General features: G+C 40.1%; 1 protein-coding gene across 2 annotated transcripts; it reads right to left on the reverse strand.

The window, feature by feature from the left end:
• Positions 1-788: 788 nt before the first annotated feature.
• Positions 789-19,495, reverse strand: LOC138287631 (uncharacterized). 2 transcript variants are annotated; one of them, XM_069228216.1, is made up of 4 exons: positions 19,299-19,495; positions 9,140-14,530; positions 4,527-4,604; positions 789-2,642 (listed from the first exon to the last, which is right to left on the reverse strand). In XM_069228216.1, the coding sequence occupies exons 2-4, from the start codon at positions 14,520-14,522 to the stop codon at positions 2,497-2,499; spliced, it is 5,607 nt and encodes a 1,868-aa protein (XP_069084317.1). In that variant the 5' UTR covers positions 14,523-14,530; positions 19,299-19,495; the 3' UTR covers positions 789-2,496. The 2 variants fall into 2 exon arrangements, with proteins under 2 accessions (XP_069084317.1, XP_069084318.1); XM_069228217.1 differs by lacking the exon at positions 19,299-19,495 and adding an exon at positions 16,950-17,101.
• Between the last annotated feature and the right edge of the window lie 4,468 nt (positions 19,496-23,963).

Consider the following 23,963-nt stretch of genomic DNA (forward strand, 5'->3'; position numbering starts at 1 on the left):
ATAAACAGACAAGGGATTGATTAGGACAGCGGTTCTTAACCTGGTATGTGGGGACCCCCTCTCCCGGGGGTCCGAGGTCCGTGACTACTTGGTAAATTAAACAATATTATCAGGTTTAAAAAAAATGTATAACTGAACATTTTAAAATGTTCTGTAAATGTGAAGGAGTTTAAACTCGGAAGCTAAAATGAAGTTGGTATCTTCAGATTTACAGATTTATTGGTTGGAGCAGTGCAGCTGCCTCAAAAAAAAAAAAAAAAAAAAAACACACAATATAGGCGATGGTTGGCCTCAATTGGATTTAGAAAAGCTCCAACCTTCCCAGTAGAATTAAAACTGTTTTTTTCCATTTGTCTGAATTAAATTAAATATTTAATAATTTGTATATTTTATAAATGTTTGCGTCTGTATTTTTGTCTATTGGGTTCCTGGCTTTCAGTAATGAGTCAATGGAGGTGCTCAGATTCCAATGATGATTCAGCGGCGGTCCCCAGGGTCTAGTAATGGTTACGTGGGAGTCTACAGATGACAAAAGGTTAAGAACCACTGGTTTTGGGTGCAAATAAAACACTGCGTTCTGCAGAGTGATGTGTAATTACTCAAGAGTGAGACTTGATATGTGTTTCTTTTTTGACGTCGGATCTGTATGACGCACATCAGTTTTCACACTAAAAAGTGTGGCGTTATGGACAAGAAACTGCGTTTTGTCTTTTCTCAGTTTTAAAAACTAAAACGTAAACAACTGGCAAGAATATAGAAAAGGCACATGAAAACTACAAAATGAGCAATCTGTTTCAAAGGTTTATTGCAATGTAAAAAATATATATGTCAACATAAACTGGATGCAGTATTTTGTACACGTTACAACTTTGCCCAATCCAGAAATTTACAACCGTACAAAAAACCTTGTTGTCAGTAAAACGTGTGAATATATTACAATAAAATGTTTTTTACAAAAGTATCCCTGCATTCAATCATCAAGATTAGCTAACGTAGCTTATATTGAAGTCCCAAATGTTCACATCCTGAACGAAAAAATTATATAACATCCTTCCAGATTCTGGAAAATTAATAAAGATGTCAGCGCGTGACACCCATTGTACAACAACAATTACAAATACAGGAGGGTTATCTAGCTTGTACAACTGCTTACAGGTAGCCCAGTAAATCTGCCCTGTTCTGAATGTTAATCATAAAATTCACATGTACAAGTACCTCAATGGTGTCACCGAGTTTAGATACAATACTGCTGGGTTTGAGACGGCACAATGTTTTAAGTAAGGGAGAAAGCACTTTGGCAAAAATCAATTTTATATTTTCCCCAATACTGACATTTGTAAAGCCACAAGCAAATTTGAGGTACCTGAATGAACGCCTGCAAATAACATATGAAATGTACAGTTTTACTCGCATTGCCCCTTATGGTCTGCATTTCCCGACCAGCAGAGAAAATGAACACTGTAGACAAAGGCGACCACTACCAGTGACATAAATGAGGGCGTTCTAGAAAGCGCTACACTGCTGCGGATTAAAGCACTTCCATCTGAAGAGAAGGTTTAATTGGCTATGTAGGTACACTTGTAGATCTTCACTCACTGTGTGAGCAGTGAAAGGACACCCACAGAAGCTGATGAAACCTGTACAAGAATTGTGGCGAATTCACGTTTTAATAACTGGGTCTTAAACAAGGCGGACAGTAAGGAAGGCTGCATTTTGCTCCAAACGCCACGTTCCTTCTCCGACTTCACAACTTTGAGCCTTGAAAAAGGTTAGGTTACCAGTGAAAACACTTGCCTATTGAAGTAACAGATTACTGGAACACCCTTCACTTTCAAGTTGATGCCGATATTTATGTCAAACTCGTTTTAGCATAAATGCGTAGAAAGTGTCAACACCATATACATGTGCATTTTTTCTTTATGGTCCAAATGATTTACTTTCCAGGCAACAGTTTTGTAAAACAGAAAAATAAACCTTTAACTTATAACAGCAGAAATTAATTAAACCTCATTGCTACAGAGAACATCTACATTAGTACCGAAGAATGCACTTTTTGTCATGCCATAATTAACAATGTGCAATGATATCCTTTTGACAAAAATGCAGTGTATTACTTCTTAGACGTAGTGCACCGACTTTCTCAGTAAGGCATGTGGCATTGGAGAGAATCTTTAGACGCGAGTTGCGGAGCTCTTCTTGGACTCAATGTGGAACTTTGAGGATGACCCCCTAAAACACAACCACTTCTGGGGTACTTATTTCCCACGAAGATCGGATATGGACTTGCAGTTCAGAGCGGACCGTTCCTTCTGTTTTAACACCAACAGTGAAAAAACGATTGAATGGAACACCACAAGCACTGGTGAAGCAGTTCCAGCCACTGCTTTTGTCTCCCATCGCCGGACGCCAGTATACTAGACACTGAAACTCACCAAATGTCTCCAACCAGTTTTACACCCTGGAGGTCCGCAAACAGTTCAAAGTTTTCTTGAAGTACTATGCAACGTTTCTGCTCTGCGTCTCTAAATAGAGTTTCTTGAAGGCATTGAAGAGGACTTTTGAATTAGGGGTTTGTGGATGACTTGTTTTCTCTGTTGAAAATAGATCTTGATTCAGCACTGGTTTTGGCACACTAATATTTCCTGTGAAAAGAAAAAAAAATAAAGTGAGCTTGGATGTATGTTCTCTAGTTATTTCCACATCAATTCTAACATTGATTGCATTGCTGATCTCCTGATTCCCTACTGCACAATCAATAATTAATATATCATCAACCTACCATCTCAGTGAAAGATCTCAAAATTCCACTCTCCCAGTGATCTAATCCACATACATAATTGTGAAGTGTGAATATTAGCCAGTATAATGGAGTAAATCAGTAGAAGAATGTCAGAGCTTTCTCATTGATGAGATGAGAATACAGTGCATGTTTCCACCTATCTAGATCAATGGAGGAAGGGAAAGTCTCCTTCCACCTTAACACTGCCTGAACGCTTCCCAGCTAGATTAGTGTTACGGGGGTGGGTCGCTAACTTTGATTGATACAAATGAAACGTCACTCATTTGGCATTATTGAACTCATTTGACAGTAGTCCTGCCTTGAGTACATCATCATCTGGATTACTGGAGTTTCAGGTGTAGCACTATTTAGAAGTGAACAAGTGCTTTGATTAAAGTGGGGCACTGGGGACGCCACAAAATAATTACCCACCCACCCATTCCGGTCGGCACCCCTAATCCCACTGAATAACCCTATATCCAAGAAGCGCTAGGGGGTATATTCCAACACCCAACAGGAAATATTAGACAACACCCCATGCACCCAAAAGAACAGCTATAGTTTGGCGTCACGCTCAAAGCATAACTCCTCTCCAAGCAACAGTACGCATTCAACACAAGTGAAAAACAAAGAAACAACTGGGCAGTCAAGTGAAATGCTTTCTGGTGGATAAACTCACCTAGTTTAGCTAAAATGATGTCCTCAATGGTTATAACTAAAAGTTAGGCTTGCAACAATAACTTTGACAGGTATAACAATGTTGTTAATTAATTAAGCTATGTTTAACCACGCTTATGGAGACTTCAAATTAAACAAATATCTAGGCCATTTTTAGAATAAGGAAACTGAGCAGGATTTGATTAAGTACACATGGGTACTTTCACTAGCACAAACATTGCTTACGGTTCTTATGGATGATTCTAGTTTAGATTTTTTGCACAATGAGGATTTAAGCTTTTGTTCGATAAACTGATTGTCCTGAGGAGTGGAGACCCAAAACACTGACCATTTTGACAAGATGGCCACATATATATATTAGGACTGTATAAAACTAAAAACACTTTATTGGATTTTGAGGGCATTTTAGCTGACTTTGTTGGCCTGCTTGGTAATGATGTATACAAATTAAATACATTTTTGAGAATTAAATGGATTGAGCCTCGTCGATAACTACTGTCTTTATATAAAGTATTATTTTGATGAATAAATACATTTTAATAAAACAAGCTTTTAGAAGCTAATGAATACTGGTTGGTCCCACAGCCTGCTCAAAGTTGATTACTGTCAATTATGCCAATAGCGGTTTCATTAGGTTTGGGTTTTGGATAGGCCTGGACGGAGTTCTGCTACGTGGATCACGCTAAGTGCATTAAAAAAATAAAAACTCTGCTGTGCTACGCAGAGTTCCAGCAGAGTTTGGGTAAGGTGCACCAATTTTCAGCACAGGAGTTTCTCCCGCGCTGTAAAATCAGTGCACACCAACTTGTTTTTTTGCCTCCATGCAAGTGGCAGCTTTCTCAACGCGAATGGGCGCGGCCTATCACAACCGCCTGCATTTAGAAATCTCGCTCATGCCTGCCAACTTAGCGATTTCTTTCGCTCACCAATTGGTGGGCGAGAGAGAGAGAAAAAAACCTCCGGAACTCCGAACGGAAAACTCTGCAAACTCCACCCGCAGAGCGGAATTCTTCACCCACCCTTAGTTTTGGATAGAGTAGAATGCTGCCAGTCCTGGAAACCATCTTACCTTGAAGTAGAGCCATGTCCACTTTTCTTTTCTTCAATGGGATATTACTGGAAGATGCATCTCCTTTGTTCTTGCTTTCTGTTAAACAGAGCAATTGTGTCTAAGTATGTAACAATGGAATTGTACCAAGAACATGCAAAACAATCCTGTATTGCCAGTAAAGCAGATGTATAGAACACATGTATACGATTTACATAAAACACAGTGTGAGAACATAAAGAGGATATTGATCAACTATTCTCCATGTTGTGTTTCACTGAGATTTCATGAACCCTGGAGCTGTACAAGCTCTAACTTTTGCACAAACTTGCACAAAGGCCAAGAAGGGAAAGGGTCAAACCCATGAACTATTTGTCCTTTTGAGCCCCCCCCCCCCCCCGTTTTCAAGAACAGAAGGACCAGGTAGATAAGAAGTAGGTAAGAAAGGATGACAAGTGGCAGATGTTTAAACATCACCTTTCCTCAGCGCTGAGAGAAAGTATTTATGCTTTTATAAGATTCCTGATAGTATTTGGCTTCAGCCTAACTCCCATTATTTATTTGTGCACACATCTGATTCAGCTGTTTTGATGTATGTGAATGAAGTTCAAACAGTATATAAACATTGAGCCAGCTGCATCTGGTAGATTACATTTGAAAGCCAGCAGCGTCTTGCCTCTCTAAGCTTAACTTTGAGTAAACAGACTTCCACAACTGTTTGATTTCAGTCTCTCATTACAGAGAAATGCACCTGATTTCTTCAATCACAACAGTGATGTGATTACAATAATCTGTTATTACTTTTCTTAATTTGGAGTATTTTTCTAGTAATAAGGTTATTTACTTCTGAAGTCTTGCAATAATGTTTAGTATGTTCGATGATTTTTACAGCGGTGCTGTAAAATTTTGAATTGATATTTACGCTCAGCAACCAGATTGGAAAAAAAGAAATAAAAATAAATAATTAAAAAAAATAAAATAAAATAAAAAATAGTCAATAGGTGCAAATGTCACACTCAAGCCAGTGTTTATAATCTTGCTTAAGATTTCTTTTTGATAGGCGGATGGAATATATTGGAAGGTTATTTGCAGGATAAGCAAAGTCTAACTAACAAGTCTTTGAAAAGTGCTAGTCTAGTATTCTATTAATCACAAATGGCTTATGCCATGCACAAAACTAAAACAGGTCACTTATGTCAGTGTGTACTGAGGTAGTCCTAATTTTCAGAACACAGTAAATTACTAACTTTACAATAACTGGAGCTAAAGGCAAGTTGTACTATGGGTATATACAAAAGGGTTGCTTAACCTTAGTGTACATTTGTGAAACATGATCAGTCTTATTATAGACCAAAAGGCAAACTGTCAGCACAGATGTGCGAATGATCTCATACTTCGCCTTTGACAACTTGATGACTATAAATGCTTAATCATTTTTACCAGTCTTATAAAGCCAAATACAAAATGCTCGTTAAGAGCCAGATTCACAAAATCTTGTTCCACAAAACTCCTATTTTTCCATCTGCATTTGAGGAGATTTCAGGATGATTTTTTGAATGCCCAAGGACCACTCCTGGTAAACTGGACATGAATTCGCAATCCTACATGACAAAGGCTACTTTGTGAATTTTCCACGAGGTGGTAAATCTGCAGGTGGCAATATGCCTTTCCACATTGATTTTTTACTTCCCTACCTCCATGTGGGAAAATGGAGGAATCGCTTTCTCAGAACATCCCTGAAATGTAGTTATGTTGGCTAGCCAATGTTACCCTTGTAAAACAGGTACTTACGCCATTCTTAGGAACACCTTTACAAGTGTTGTCATGTAATATGAGCTAATAATGTTCAATGAAACATCCCACACTAGCATTATTAGAACTGTGATAATACAAGCGTACATTAATGACCCCCGATCCAAGACTACTAGCAGTGAAGAACACCACATCAGACACGACTGGCAACAATAAAACCTTTGTCAATATGGAATGCCTTTACATAGGTGATACATAACAGCCATAGCTGCAATGCTACTGGCATCAAGCTAATACTATTAGTATCACGTCTCCCCAATGCCACTTGAGCGAATGCTCAAATGTAATCAATATATTTTAGACATTCCAGTTTTTCTTAAAACATCAGCCTATGAGTTCTGAAAGCACATATATTTTCGTCTCAAATACACATTTTTTATTTTAGGATACCTATAATAATTCAACCAAGGCTAGGCTTGTAATTTAGTAGACTGGGCTGGACACAAGATAACTACTTACAGGTAGATTGAGAGCCACTTGCTGGAGAAGCCTGATCTACACACTTGTGAATACATATTGCATGGTTATAATCACCCACCCCCCAAACAGGCTGACAATGTTCACTAGCCCTGAACTTATGAAAGCCAAAGGAATTACCCAATCTTGTAGCTCTGTGTTCCACATAAATACTGATCTGCCACATAATCCATCATTTGCTGCATAATCTAGATTTCAGCAGAATAATTTTTTTTTTTTTTTTTTTTTAGTTTTTAGCTCAAATGGAGCAAACGTTTCTAACAATGCAGAAACACGTTACAGTGGAAAGCCCTTTGCAAAGTTTGACTTATCACCACAATTTCTTTTCCCCACCAAGGCACATGTGCTGTCTCTTCGAGACATGCTGAATCTACTGTGGACTTCCAGACTGCCCATCGTTTTTAATTTGCGTACTCCCTGCTAAGGCTTGCCTCTCTGTGGTCAACGTGGGTTATATGTCACTTCTTTTTGTGTGTTGACCACTGCCATGGAGCATGGCCCTATTTCTTGTAGGCTTGCCCTTTTGTGCATGTAGGTTTGTTCAAACGCACAATTTCTGCCAGTGTTTTAAAATCAGCTTTTCTTCCTGTATTCGTTTACTGGGCATAGGTGTCAAGTGTCTTTGGCTGAGCGTTGTATATAACTGTGGGAACAGACGCCAAGACTTGAACCATGCTCCTCAGTTCCAAAGTTGGTAGCTCTGGATGTTATGCCACATCCTCTCTCCATATATTGGTAGGCACACGCATCAGTGTGTCTGGCTGGGAGTGGCCCGAGTTTTATCATTTATTTTTGTTTCACTTGGGTGTTTAAGGGATCACAAATGTTTTTTACTTGCTAAACCCCCCCCCCCAGAGAACTAACTTGTACATGGCGGACATGGTCAGTGCGTTTGGTCATGAGATGGCATGTAAAGCCATCATTTATGACTACTGCCATGGCAAACTAAATACAGTGAGCAAACATTGGCCTACAGAACAGTCTTTTTTAAAGTGGGGCATTATATTACTTTAGGATATCGCAGTGAGTGGAGCACAGCTCATCGCTCTTAAATAGATGAGCAGTTATTGCTCACTGCACCCAAGTTACTTGAAAGAGGAGACATTTGATATGGATAGCTAAATAAATTATGTAAATATTTAAGTTTTATTATTTTAACCTGCAAGTTTTGAGTCAGTAAATTGTCTTAAATGGGTACTGCATTTTTTGTACGGGCACATATTTGAGCAAAGGTTACATGTGCCTTCCATTGTGTTTAACATTCAAGGCCACTTGAATTATGCGATTTTCCAGCTGTGATTTCCTCGTAATTATGAATTGCAGTTCAAACGTTAGTAAGAACTAGACAACGCATGTCGCGGCACAATGGAAAGCCCTTCACAAAGGCTGACTCTTCTGTGGCCTCTTGCTGTATGTGGGTGCTAAACATTTGCGCCCAGGTGGTGTGAATGTGTAAAAATGACAAAATAATTTGATAATATTATCTCAAAATGTTCTGCATTAAACTGCACAATTTGCCAATCTTGTTGCATTTTTTTTAATTTGCCAATCCAACTCGGTTCAAGAAAAAAAATATATATATATATATATACACACATATATATATATAAAAATAATAAAAAAGTCATGGTGAGACCTATGGCTTTGCAACAGCCTGTTTTTTCTGGGTGTCAATGTGGTAGTAATGAGGTGAAATCTTTGCCTCAAAGTGTGATAGTGTAATAAAAAAATAAAAAATATATATAAGTAAATAATAATAATAAAATACCAACACAAACAGTGCCATTTATGGTGCATAATTTGCCTGTCGCATTATTCCAGTAGCCTTGACTAGTAAAATCTACCATTCTCTGAATAACGCTATAGTGTAACAGAAAACACCTTTAGAACCTAACGCTGTAACCCAGAGGTCTTCAAACTGGGGGGCGGGCCCCCCTAGGGGGGCCTCAAGTGATCCCAGGTGGGGCGCCAGGCTCTGGCCAAAAGAAACATTTTACAGATAACAGGGCTTTGTTTTAAGCGGAAACATGTTATTCTATTGTTAAAACTGTAACAGTACTTAACTGCAATGTTTAAATAGGTCTAGACATATTTAAACATTGCAGTCTTTATAAAATAATTGTGAAGAATTCTGAGGGGTGGCCCAAGGATTTGTATTTATCAACTGGGGGGGCGCGTCATTAAAAAGTTTGGAGACCTCTGCTGTAACCTAAGTTACAACTGGATGCATAAAAACATTGATAAATGAGGACCCTTTCAGTCCAAGCCTGCAATATGGCTGTCACGACATGATGGGTACAAAAATAAATAAAAAAATAAATACATAACCACACACACTTCTTTACCTTCAGATAAAGAGTCATCTGGGCTAACGGGTGAGCCGGCACCCGAAGATTCATCATCTGCAGTGTGGCCTCCCAGAAGCTCTGCGGGACACAATTTAAATTCAAGCACCTTTGGCTCTTCTTCAGGGGTTTGTGGCTTTGCTACAACAGGTTTAGGTGCTTTGAGTGACAAAGTATTTTTAAGCGAATTTAGGAAGTCAAAATTTACAAGCTGTATCACTCCATTTTCATAACCAGTAAATGCAATTCTTGTCAGAAAATTTTCACCAATAGATTCCATTGGTTTTTGGGGAGCCTTTTTAGGATGCTTGGACAAATTTCCCTCCAAACCAGCTTCATTTTTCCGTTTGACACCTTCTTCCAATTTCTCCAAGATTATAGAAGGTTTTCTATATTGCACTGGTTGCTTTGCTTTGTGTTTTTCCCATGCCGGTTGGGTCTTCTTTCCTCCCGTGTTTTGTTCTGCTTTCCGGCGCTGAAAGAATTCTTGCACTGCAAGGTTGTGTAATTGGTCATCTGCAACTACTGCATCATAAATTACGGTTCGTGGGTCTTTGCTCTCTTCACAAGCCTGTTCTTTGACCCCCCGTTTTTCCCCTATTAGTCCTCCGTCTGTCACTGAGCAACTTGCATTGACTGAAAGTGAAACTTTGACATTGTCACCGTGTTTTGCACTATGTGCGACACACTTATCTGAGGACAACATGCTCTTTAAACAGCCATTCTCCGATACCCTGGGTTGGTCATCGATTAGCTTTACTCCATGTACGTCAGCCGGTTTTTGACACAATTTAGCTTTATTGGCTTTAGGTTTCAAAAAATCGGTTTTAACAATTAACCTGGTCTTTTTCTTTTTTTCTTTAGATAGTCCGACCAGACAGCTCTGCTCCTTGTGTTTTTTTGGTGATGGGGACTTACGGTCAACTTTATGATAAGCATGGGTGTTGGGTGGATGCTCCTTAAATATACTGTCTTGACACCCAAATGCACTGTGAGCTCCTCCAGCAGTAGGCGTGGTCACTTGTTGGAGCATTAACCTAGTTTGTTCCCCTTTTTCACATGTTCCAGACTTTCTTGTATCTGAAGAGCGGTAAACGTTTTGCTCAACAGGTAAGCAGTTCAATTTCTTACCACTATTAACCCATTCTATTTTGTGCCATCCAACACCATTATTCGGAAGGCAGTTTTGCAGTATTTTACCTTGGTGAGTTAAATGAAATGTTGCTGGGTCTTCTATTTTTTCAGAGTTACCATTTATTTGTGAAGAGCTATTCAGATGAAAGTAAGAATGTTCATCGATTTGTTGGTTTACAGTGTTCTGGTAAGTGGCATCAAGCTTAAAGGAACTTGTTTTACTGTTAGTTGCCATGTTATTCACATAAAAACCCTTTTTCTCACCACTGTAAACTGGTAGTAAGAAATTATAAGAAACAGGTTGCATTGTTCCCATGCCAACAAACGCATTAGAGCTTACTTGGTTGGAGTTGGAACCAGTTCCGTTTGCCATAGCTGTCAACTCCTTTGCATTTTCTCTGCACTTCCTGTTGGTGTCACAAGGGGGCTGCCCATTGGCTCGGAAAAGAAAGCCTGGGTGTTGAGAATTTAACAAAGCAATCGATTGTTTTTGCAAGGAACACAATTTCTCACTCTGCATTGAATAAACAGTTCTATCACTTTCAAGCCCAGACACCAGCTGAAAATCTTTGGACTTCGGTTTACCTTTTTCTTTATCAACTGTGTCCCCATTTTTAGGATCGTTGTCCGGCGACTGAATATTGCAATCATTAGTGGACTGCAACCCTTTTTCAACTTCTGCTTGTATGGTTGGTGGAGTCCTTTCAGCCTGGCCTACTACTGTAGAAGAAACTGTATTCTCTTTATCAGGCTCATGTTCGTGCAGCTGTGAAAAATTACTTCCATCTTTGTCTTCTTTTAAGACATCACTTTCTTCTGAAGTAGCTCCAGTTTCCATTGTATCGATTCCAAAAGGAAAAATTCTTAGAAGTTCAGACAGCTGGGAATTTAGATACGGTTCAGATGAAGCCTCATCACCTTCTGGCATTTCTTCCTGCATGCTGTCAGCCATGTTTGTCATTTGCTCTTCAAGTTCTCCTTCATTCCTACAGCACTCTATTTGACTTGTGAATGGAGACGATGACAGACCATTCTCATTTGCTATAGCTAGTTCAACAAATGCCTCTTTATTTTTATTTACTGCTTCCAGGACAGTTTGCTCTGGTTCTGAATTGGAAACCAAAATCATCTGGTTGGAGCAATTAGATCTCCTCACTGGATTGTTTTGGTTTTTCCATTTACAATTCGGATCTAGACGTGGCCGCTGTTCAGTGGGCGAGTCAAGAACTCCTGGCTCACAAGTCTTGTTTTCGATATCCATGAGTTTATTTTTTTGTAATTCTCCCAATTCAATATCAGGATCTTTTGATTGTTCAAGAGAATAAGCATCAAATATTTTGGCAATCTGTGAATCATAAAAGGTACTACCTTCAACAAGCGTGCAGACGCTGGATATTTGTAATTGCTCTTTACATGCACCATTGACTAGCAGCACAGCACCATCTACAAGTTGTAATTCTGGCTTCTCTTGGCACAAAGGGCTGGTGTGAGGTTGAGCAAATTCATTGCTTTTTAACTGAAGCAAAGATTGTGTGGAGTCCACAGCTGGGGCAGACTCTTTGGCCTTACTTTGAGGGTCACTTATTTTTGAATTTAAATCACATGTCATTGGTATAACTTTTTGACTGCCAGGACAGTTTACAGCAGCGTCTGAACCCAAAATATCAAGCAGCATGTTAACTGTTGACATATGGTCAATATTCCCACTTGTTGAAACAACTGCCAGTTTTCTTTTTCGTGACAAAGGGCCTCGAAGAGCTTCTTGAGAAGCATGGTACATTCCATTTCTTGGAGGCACGTTTTCTTGGTCTTTACTGGGACTTTCTGACTTTGACGGTGTTAAAGGGTTAACAACAGCAATTTGAGGTTCAGTAGACTTTTTTATATTTATACCGAACAGGTCAGGCCTACGCCCAGTCACAGCACGGTCACAACACTGATTACCAACATCTATGCTAGATACTGCGTTTGTTTTTTCATTCAGACATACTGCTTTTTTCGATTTATGCAAAACGGCATCATTTTGTTGACAGAGACCCTGGGGTGGCAAAGTGAGCTTTGGATCTACATCTCTGGTGGGCTGCTGTTCGTCTACTTTATCAGTTCTTGAAGCCATCTTATTGCACAGGTCTAAATGGAACTTGTCTTGCATTAAATCAATGGGTTCTTGTTTCACAGCAATGACAATAGGCAGAGATCCAGTCTGCGAGGCCACAGTGTTTGAAACACTTCCAGGAGCAGTAGATTTTGAGTTGGGGCTGGGCAGATTAATTCCTCTATCAGACGTGTCATTTTGCATGGGTTTATAGGTCTGTTCTCTTGCACTATACTTCAGCAACTCTTTCTCCATTGGGTTTCCATTTCTGTCCGGTACAGTAGAAAGGTTTGGATGACCACTTTGACAGTTGTTTCGGATCTTGCTAGCACTTGCAGACAATCCATGTGCCAACGCACACTGATCCTGGCTTTGCTCAGATAGAACACCTTCCATGAAGTCTGAAGATTTGGTCTTTTTAACACTCTCATGCGACTTATTCACCTCTTCTAAAGTCAGATATTTATTTCTCAAATAATTAGTAAATGGATTGGAGAGAGCTGGTTCATTCTGATCCTGGGAACGATGAGAAGAGACTGCAGTCAACGTTGGAGAGCTTTTGACAGTCTGCAGACCAAGCCTGTGCAGTCCTTCTGTGTTGCCCACCGATGTCTGACCTACGTAGTTTTCTTCTTGGGAACTGTAGCTCTGCGTCTGCAGGTTTTGCTGGTACACAGTTTTATAAGATGAAAGTGCTTCAGGGGTTTGACTATTTGTGGCAGCATGTGGAACAACTGACCAGCTATCTCCATTGAGTCCATTTCCACAAATATTTGGTGAAGTGTCAGAGCCATGAACATCTGCATTCTCAAGACTTCCGTCAGAATGTACAGATCTAAACATATATTTGTCGTTGCAGTGCCACCGAGCATTTATGAAGTTGTCCTTCGCACCCAAGACTTTCTTATGAACCATTGCTTCGTTTGACACTTTAGAGTTTTCAGTTTGATTTAGAGAATTAATTATACTGTTTGGAAAGCCATTGGACCCATAGACAGAATAGTTTCCCTGCACTGGCATTGTACCCATGAGTAGATTGTGCATGTTAGCAGGAGCACTAGTAGGCGTGTACTCGTGTCCATACCCCAGTACACGCTGAAGGTCAGCGGAGGCTTGGCTTGATACATTTGAACTAGTGCCCTTTGGACTCAAATTTGCATCACAGTTTGCAGTGAGTGGTGCACATGATGAAACAACCTCATTGTTAGAACCATTTTCAGTCGAGATTTTCTGAGGTTGATGATCCCAGTCATATATATTTTGGGCATCTGAATACAAGCTTGGGTGATTTTGCACACTTGTATCTCCCTTCTCATACAATTGATTGGGCTGCAACAGTTGTAGTACTTCCTGTGGAAGCTGGACATGCCGTTGTTGTTGGACTTGCTCTGGGACTGGACTTTGCATTTGTTTAGGGAAGGACTCTCCACCTAGGTGATGCACTGAATTATAGTTGGATGTCTGCGTTAATTCAGGTGACAGGTTAGGTGGCCACTCACTCTGTACATCGTAAGACGCTTGAGAACCCAGATGAAAAGAATATGGAGTCACCTGCATTTTGGAGTTTTGGCCAGACTTATTCCCTGACACCTCTCCTGCATTTGCAAAAGAAACATGCCCTGGCACTTTCTGATAAGCAGCTGTTGGTTGGAAATTGAATTGTTTGTTTACAGACTGAGGAAGAGCAGAAGTGCCATTCTCATAATAGGCAGGCATATAACAGTTTTTTTGATGCATGTATTCTAAAAGCATTTTGTTCGTATTCCTGTTATATTTTTGGTTAGATGATGCCTCTTTCAAAACTCCTGCTGGATAACTTACTGGTTGAAATACTGTTTGACTTGCATTAGCATAGTAGTTTGGACTTTTATACTGATGTGACTGAACATGCTGCATGTTCTGCAATGTCCCAGGTATTGATTGCGATGATAAAACAGACCCACTCCTCTGGTAAAACTGTTCATTGGAGGGGTATTTAGAATGGCCCATGTGCATATTTTGATGCTTGTATCCATGAGCACCACTGGTCATTTGTGGAAAATACTGCTGACTTTCAAAAACGTTCTGCTGGTTACCAACATTGGCAGCTTTCATGTTACACTCCATCTTTTTTTCACGGTTGCTTGGTGTTTTTTCACACCCTTTTTTGACCATGGTGAAATCTGAAATAAAGAAGAAAACCCTTAGAAACAAACAAACAACTTGCACATGTAAAGATGCAATGCACTAGTCAATTCTGGTTCAGGAAGGCAGTTATATATTTAAAAGCATTTATATAAAGGGGGGCGTATAACTATACTTGTCCCATACACCATCACTCTAAAATCCACCCAGCACATCATAATTCACACCAAGTCCATACCATACATATCCTGACTCCCACTAGACTTATCAAGACTGTGCATAAGCTGTACAAGTTAAAACCTGGACCACATTCTGGCCAGGCACAGGCAAGCTGAAAGGGGGGGAACTTTTCATTTAAGCTGATAAAATACATGCAGCAGATTTAACCCCTTGACGTGAATGTGAGGTGTATAGAAATGCTTGTGGGTTGAATGCCATTCTTGCTGTATTTAAACTCAACTGTTTTTATAACCGTATGATGTACCACAAAACTTTTGGGTTTAGGCTCAAACCAGATGCTAGCTAGCCAGCCTTTGATATAGTAGCTCTTTTGTTAAACTCAGGCACTCCTGGATAACGGAAACTGGTTTATGCAAGAGTACACACTATAAGATACATGACACTGCAGGATAAGGGAGACATGCTGGAAAGCTGCAGAAATGGTATCAGAAGGACTAGACCAAAATGCAAGTTTAATGTTAGTGTAATTATCACATCAATTACATAATTTCCCAGAAGAGAGTCCTGAGAAGAAAAAGTGTGTAGTCACAGGAACTCAATCACACACCAATGTGTGGAATTTGAACAACATGTTCACCCACCACTGTATAGAAGTGCACTGGAGTGCGCCAATTAGAAGAATCCAACAATGACTATCTTATATTACACAGGCTCAATTCAACTTTAATTGAATATGTACGAGGCCCACAAGCTGTTTTGACGGCCTGAACCTACACTTTTAGGCAACCAAATGCAAAGCAAATAATAGGTCTAGCCTTTGCTTTCTGGTCGGACTGATTTTTAATTGCAAGAGCACTGTAAATGAAAAACGTATACATTCTAGTAGGCCAGTATGGGTGCTTCCTAGAAGAAAGATGTATTCATAAAAAGTATGAAACTTTTCTTTACTTTTAACGCATCACAGGAAAACAAAGTTCTTATTGTGCAAAGAAAAAGCACCACTGGGTCTGAATTACAAGAACCTAAAGTCACAGGTAACATACAAAAATAAATAAATGGAATAAACCTACAATGGACAAAAAAAAAAAATTGATGAAGTGCACTTATTTTTTAGACAAATGTGTGCATGTGGTCAAGGAAAATCTGTCACTCACTGCCCAAGAGTGCCAATGGCTGAAGTGGGCTGGCCCACTACCCCGGGGTATATTACTGTGGAAACAAAATGTGAATGACAACGGAACACAGGAAAATGGATGACGACAGCAGAGTCAAAGTCTTTCTGTCTATGTGTAGGTATGCAGGCACCTTTTTATTTATCTCATTACACAAGACTGGCGACTCAGATAAAGATTACCTAGGCCATATCTAATAAATGCTATTGACCTCGACAGCATTACCACAATACTGCCGTCTGCTCATCTTACCCAATTTCCCTTTAAGCACATGGGACATGATTTTGATGCCAGAGATATTACTGTTGGACTGATAAAGCACTTTGTCAGTGGCAGTCTGATGTATTTATCTATATTTTAATATTACAGCCAGACGAGGTAAGCTGCTTAATATAAAGCTTTAACAAATAGGTACAGACTTCCTTGAAAACAATTCCGTGGAACCAGGTCTTTAGAAAAAATATGAGCAAAAAAGGCGGAACTGAAAGGAACTTTAATGTAAAACATGCAGCCACTTTTGCTCAGCCTTTCCTGGGCTGTCAGAAAACGGCTATTCTGTACGCTCCTGCCCCTTTTATAGGCGGCAAGCTTTGCTTTAAACCCCGCCCACTTTTACGAGAGTGACAGGCAACTTCCTGGCATAAACAGGACAGAATGTTAACACACGCATGTACAGAGTCGGGAGAAGGAGCATTTAAGAATTTAGACAATTAACAAACACATCAGAAAATAAATAACCCATTGGTATTGTTTTGGCAAAATGTGCAATTGCGTTTTACAAACAAAAGTAGCTTAACTTTCTAAACTGCTGGGACAGTTCCACACCGTACAGATCTATGACATGTTTGAGTAAATAATATGACATTTCCGTTGGCAGTTTGGTCTGTCTGCAAACAATACTCAGAAGAGAAAATTCGAGACAGTTTTCTAAACTCCCATGCCCGTGCTTTTGCTAAATAGGTTCTGAAAAATGGTAAATAAGCATAAAGACCCAACTGAAGTACACAGAAAATGTGTAATTGTTTCCCGATTGGGGGGGCACAGCAAACATTTAAATGTTAGACTTGTCAGATACCACGCCGAAAATAAACCCATGTGTGCTTACTTTAGCCGGAATATCTCGAGTTTGAGCGGATCTGTTAGACGACTTACAGGTTTTGTGTAAACTGCTTTGTATTGTTCAGGCTCACCTTCTAGGGAGAAGGGGAAGCAGCTAAGCCACAACCTCAAGGGAAATATAGAACTGACCACCCAGCTGAGTCACGGCAGACTTGTTTCACTTGTAATTGGACCCGGGGGAGGGGCTTAACTGAAACGTGATACTTTAATTTTCAAAGGAGGTGGAACCAGAACGTAATTAACTTTAAGGCAGAAAGGGCGTGGCCCTGAAATCTTAAAATTGAATGGATTTCTAAACCCTCTGAAAGGGCATAAACATCTATATTTCTTATTACATTACTACAGATATGAATGTTACAAAACCCCATCTTTATAAAGTTAGCTTTATTGACCCGTACATTGATTGCAAACTACAACACGGATTAATGCAGTATTCTATCCCATTATTTGAAAAAGAGAACTAAGAAATCAGTGGACAGGAACCAGACCAGCAAATGTGACATTATTCATTCCTCTACTGTTTTATTCATTTCACTTGTAACGCTTCCCATGTCAGCACTTGTCTGACCTCAGTTCCCGAGATGTTATCACATATGCTAATTGGCTCTCTCACATACTAGAGAAATCTGTGAGGAAGGCATGGGAAACTAATTCACTTAACCCTTTTAGGGCTGAAAAGAACACTAGCAATCATTGTACTCAAAGTAATATTATGTTATCTAAACAGTCGAGTTCAATTATGAAGTAAATTATGGTTGCTTCAAATTACTACAGACGTTAAAAGCGCGAATGTGGGTAAGTAAGGCACTATTTGAATAAAGGGGGAGAAAAACAAGCCCAACCGCCTTCTAGAAACAACAGGCGCCGCCTCTTTTCACATCTGGTGTTTCCCTTACAAACGGCCCCCGGATACCGCCCACGGGAGGCGGGGCGTCGCGAGGCAAACTCGGCCGCGGCAAGGCGGGTCCACCGCCAAATACCGCAGTAATCCATTTCCTCTTCCGGTATTACCCAACCTTATGGAAAGGTTTCAGGTATGAAAAGCAACGGTGCTTTCAAAGTAATCGCTTACACCAGATTTAAAAAAGGTAATCTTGTAGGTAAAACTAACAGGGTTAGGTGATATTTGGGCATATGTAAAACTATTTATGAAAAGGGTAAAATGCCATCAAGATTGTTGAACAATTTACATATTATCTGGATACTTTTCCTTAAACAACGTGTAGCCGCGTAGTGAATTGAGAAGGTTTAAGCAGCAATATTTGCTTAGAAGATGCTCCGCATGAGACAATAGCACCGCACGGCCGTTATAAAGACAGCACCTGGCACCAGTTGTCATTTATATATGTTATTGGGCGCTTACTCTATTTAGCAAGCCTAGTGTGTCTCTAAGCATTTGAAATATCATACCCCTCCAACTTCACTTTGTGGTATTCATGTGCTCTTAAAAATTAGTTAACCCTACAATGGTAAGGTTTTCCTATCCCTCAGTTACGCATGGCTTGTGATAATTGACTTTGTGGTAAGTAATACTGTAGACTGGACAGTTAACTATCTGATCGAGAGAGGGGAAAATAAATCAGGCGGGGTACTTTCTGAACGGCGTGGTGAAAAGCGGGGATACGTTACTCCTGCTGGTGCTCACAAAAAACAACACAGAGAGCAGAATGGTAAGTGTAAATACAAAGCACGAAACGTGCGTTTACCGAACCCGACACAGGGGTCGCTGTTGCGTTACTCTAGTGTGCGCAGTCCTTCCAGTCCCCAGTAGAAGGCGTTGAAGCAAAAGCCTACAAGGCATTCTGACAGAATGCATTTTCCAGTCACCGCTGGATTCATGGCAGATTGAGAAAACGGTCTTTGCGTCCCCAAGAAACAATATTTTAAACTAGGAACCCGCCAAATTGTGCCCAAGGTTTCCTGCACCAAAAAAAAACGTTAGTGGGAAAATGGACGATTGCATCCTTTTTTTCTTGCAAGGAAAAAAAAAAAAAACACTGCGGCGGTTGCAAGACCGAATGAAGGACACAGACCGGCGGCAGCAGTGTGTGCTGTGGTGTGTCTGGCGATCTTTTATCGGCAGACATTCTGCAGCACAGACGCCCGCCCTGCAACCGCAACGCTAATGAACACAGGACAGGTCAATTGCACGAAAAGTAAAACGCGGCATTAATAGTAGATATAAATTAAACATATCCTAACACGGGCGGCTAACTGCAGGTAGTTTCTACGTATGCGGAGTTAAAAGAGCAATCTCTGAACAGATGCCGGACACTTAAACCTGGTCCCACAAGTCCCACTGATGTGCATGCAAGCGTTTTATCTAAATACTTACGTTTGTTTGATGTCAAAAGAATATGTTGCAGGTTGCCACAGGTGTTGAATAAGAATCCCACGCATAGTGTTGAAAAACAAACAAGCGCCCGCCGTAATCACTGCTGCATTTCCTTCGGGTTTACTCCCCAAAACAAACAGACCGCCCGCATCTTCAGCAGCGAGGGCAGTGTTTCGTCCCTTGGGCGATCTTTGTTTAGGGCTGAAAGGAGGCGGAGCTCTTTGCAGCTGGTAGCCAATGGCCACGAAAAGCATCAAATTTCACTTTTTTTTTATGAGCATAAAAAATTTACACTGGCGTCGAGTCGTGAGTAGACTACAGACGGGTTCTGCGTGCCTGGCTGAGGCGGTGCGACCACAAGATGTACATTCTCAAAACAACAGGGCGCTGCCGCCATGCAGCGTTTTTCGGCCTCATGCAGAAAGTCAGATCTCTCCATTTTTTTATTTTCAACCTTTCTATTTCGCTGTAGAAGGGGAATAGCATTCATATTTTCTTTGTGCAATGACAGTGCTTAAACGATTTTTCGTGTTTTATTTCGTGCTCGTTTGGTTATTTGTAAGAGAATTAATGACATTTTTGGAGCGAGGCATCGATATCTTGTTTTTAGAGGTTTTGGGTTGCCCCCTTTTTTCGTTATATTATACCATTTACTGTTACGTTATACCCTCGGCTGCTTCCTATTCATTTTCCTCGGGGAAGAAGAGCACGGGACGGCTACCCGCTTTTGCTTGTGACAGCGGAATCTAGAAGGACATCTCAAGAAAGTGACACCTGCTCCAGCTTGCGGCACTGCGCATGCGGGCGCCATTTTCTAGGCGTGAATCTTCCTTTGGAAAGTATCCAGAAAAGGCGGCCATTTTCACCCGATTGAGGTGGTTTCCTAATAGTATTTTCTTGTATTTTATGTGCACAACATATGATGTCAGTTCATTTTCTGGTAGTGTTATTTAATGGGGCGAATGCTGGTTTTGGTACATTTAATTTAAAGGTATTGATTTAAATAGTAACAACTAATCAAAAATTGGTAGTTGTGCCCGAATCCCAGCCTAAAATGGCAGTAAATAGATAAAATAATTCTTGATGAAACTAATAATTAACCCATTCAGTTAGAGTTTTGTGAATACGTAGAGGTAGATGCTCCTTCACTGGATACTCTTTTTATGATTATTACGAAGTCTTTGCTCATAGTATTCATAAATCTCTGATTAGTTTGGAAGCATGTTGTAATCCTCTCAGAAAGCAATAACATCCTCACTTTTGTGAATGGTTAAACAAGTGTGCAAAGCAAGTTTCAGTGCAGCACTGTACAGTATATCAAGTCCACCAGGCATGTCCAAATGATAATATATGTTAATGCATTAGAAAATATACAAAAATAAATAAAAATATTCATCCGCATTGATCTGTTAAAAAGGAGGCTTGGTATTTTGATTATTATTGGGAGAAGACGACAGAACAGAAATCCAAGTGACACTGCAGCGAACCCTGTTTGCCAACTAGACCACAGTATTGTGGAAGCAGCCTCAGAATAGATTTGTTCATGCTGGACAATATTGAATAGTTTTCAGTAATGTGGAATTCCTGTAGCCCAATGCCCAGGACATACTGTTTGGGGTCATGGATAACAGGTTTTCATGTTTATTTTGACCTTGTGACAAGTAGGCCCAAACCCCTGCAGCACAACCTCTTTAGCTGCCACTTTACAGTACCATATTATTAATCAGGAAGAGCGTTGTCTGTAGTTAAGTTAATATTTGTGTCCATTTGTTAATGCTGTTGAAACTTGTATTTATGGTTCATTAATGCAAAGCCTTCTTTCAGAGTGAGCGTGCTAAGGAAATGTATGGTCAGACTGCACTACTGACAGAGGGACCAGCATAAAAATGTGTACACAAGTTTGCAAAATTCGCCACTATGAGGCTACGTATAGTGCTCCAAGAATGCTTTCTGATCAGATGCAAATATTTGCAGAAGCTTGAAAGCAAAGTTGGTGATTCTTTGCTTTCAAAATAAAATATTTAAAAAAATGCAACAAGGAAACAAATGTTTTCTTAAACTCCAGTGAAATTTTAGGTGCAGTTTATAGTAAAATGTGTAGATGCTGCTAATATTTGCAAAAAATATTCATAATGGAAAATCAGTGTAACCAATTTCAACAAGATTATCTGAAATTTAAAAATAAATAAGAATGAGCAAATCCATTACACTAATATCTGTGGTTACCCTTTTGGTTTTGTTAATGCATGTCTTGTTTTGTCGTAGTTTTTGCTAAACTTTTTTTTATAATGGTGAGGGCCCAACTGCTCCCACAACAAATATTGGCAAATATATTTTTTTGGTCTCAAAAAGCACAACCTGCCACAGTAGTCCCTGGCACTGAATAAAACTATATTGTGTGTTGATATGCTCCCTGTTAAATAGCAAAATGCTGTCATTCACAGTGAAGCCACTGACAGATAGATAGAATTTAATAAAAACAAAAGGTCTTGGGAAACGCCAGATCTAATTAGTGACCCAGTTCTTAAAGTATTTCACAAACGTGCACCTATGCTTTATGTTCAAGTTTTACTTCTGCCCTTTTCAGGAGTAAATTTCCAGTCTTTCTCAGTATTAGAAAAGGTTAGAGCTGGTGAAAACCCACAAAACATGCAAGTTAGTAGGTTTGCACAAACCCAGTAGGGCATTCCAACCCTAGAACTATTGCTCACCATTACTTCCAGCCTCAATATGTAAAATCTGCAGAACAATGGCAAAATAAGGGAATTGCTAGTATTCAAACCCTACTATATTATAAGTCCTGGCACAATCAGAGAAGCTATTAGCAGAGCTCTTATATGATGAGATTGCTGCCATAATTTGTTGCTGGCTCAATGTCAAGCAAATTTGGAAAGTAACCTCTCCCACAAAACAAGTAGATATATTATATTCCACATCCCTGGTTTCTAAAATGCACAACATAAAGGTTAATCAGTCATGTTGCTGGGCTAGCCTAACCGCCAGTAATGCATTTTCTCCCACACATTCTTTAAAAAGAAAACAGATATTCAGAAAGTTGTTTCTACGTTCACAAGCTTATTGCAAAACCTAGTTTAATTCAAAGCTAACATTAAAAGCCCCATGGTGAAACTACCAATACAGGAGGGTCATGGCAAGCAAGATTGCTGACTAGATGTAGCCTGCTTCAGCTCCGTCGGGTATGACCAATATCCTGAATTATCCTTATGCTGGAGTGCTAGAATGGGGTCTCAGACACTTGGAAAATGCCTCATAAGCTGGCACGCTATCAGCGACAGGAGAAGAACAGGATGAGAGGTAGTTGCTTGGATCAGAGGCCTGTTGAAGCCTGTGCTGCGCTTCTTCCTGGGCAGGTGCCACCCAAGGGCTGTGCATGTGGTATTTGGGGATTAAGAGGCAATCCAAGCAAGGAGCCTACTTACAATAGTAAGGCTGGAGATGAGCACTGGTGTGCTGCATAATGTAGTGGCAATCATGATTAGTGCCTATACAATAATATTGGAGGAACCACAGCAAAGAGCAGCTCCCACATTTGAAGGGGCACCTGGCTGCTTGTGAGGCCCTTAATTTAACTGGGCAAGCCTCCTGGGAGATGGAGGAGAGGACCACCTCTTGTGTCACAAAGAACCTCAGAATAGAGAGAACTGAGTTTGGAGGACTTTTCTTTCTTTCCGGGCAGATGGTGTTGTGCAGTATAAATATTGGTCAATGACGATTAATAAGATACCACTGAAGGTGGATATTACCAGCTTCACACAGCAACCTACAGGGAGTGAAATGATCAGATAAACACCTAATTCTGGACTGAAGATGCATATGACCCGGCAGCAACCGTAATACTACATGGCCAAAGGCAAAGAACATCAACCAACTAAATCGAGTAAGATGGATAAGTTCTCAAAAGTGATGACTCGCTCTCCGGAACCAATCAGAAGAAAGAGCAGGGAAATGGGAGAGGAAAATAGAGGTCTCGAATCCCCAGTGACAGAGAAAATATTTCTGTCAGTACATGCCCAATCCCCCTATGTGACAGACAGATGGCAACTCGCAAACAGGAGTAGCAGAGTTGATTGCAGGGTGGAACATGTCAACATTTCCTGTAAACAGAGCACAAACTCTGTGAGGTAGGGGACAAAGCCGGCCGGCTTTTTGCCTGGTTAAGTAAGAGGGAAGAGGAAGTAATTTGGGTGGACGAAATACAAGATATTAGAGGCAAAATTACGAACATGGATCAAGAAATACGATATATTTCCACCCAATATTATAAAGCCTTTTATTAGGCAATGAAGTCGCCAGAGTCATCACAAACAAACGAGTCATCAGGGTCTGGCGGTCATTTGAGCAAATTACAGAACTGACACCTGCTGCAAACTGAAACAATGAATGAGTCATCAGAGTGAGCACAAATGAGGCATAAAGTGAAACCCCTAACTGGCATGAGTGTTAAGGCCCACAAAGCAATAACAAATATATTAGAGTAATACAACATATTGTGTTGTTTAAGCACTGGAACAGTATTGGTGCCAACATGCTTTATGAGATGGACTTTTAATACTTGGCAGCAGGGAGTTTGTGACATTAACATTTAACCTTTAGCTGGTGCCAGTCAGTTAGCTTATTAGTGGATCAGTTGCCAGTGCAAATATT

This window comes from Pleurodeles waltl, chromosome 4_1 (genome assembly GCF_031143425.1).
Source record: "Pleurodeles waltl isolate 20211129_DDA chromosome 4_1, aPleWal1.hap1.20221129, whole genome shotgun sequence".
Lineage (NCBI taxonomy): Eukaryota > Metazoa > Chordata > Amphibia > Caudata > Salamandridae > Pleurodeles > Pleurodeles waltl.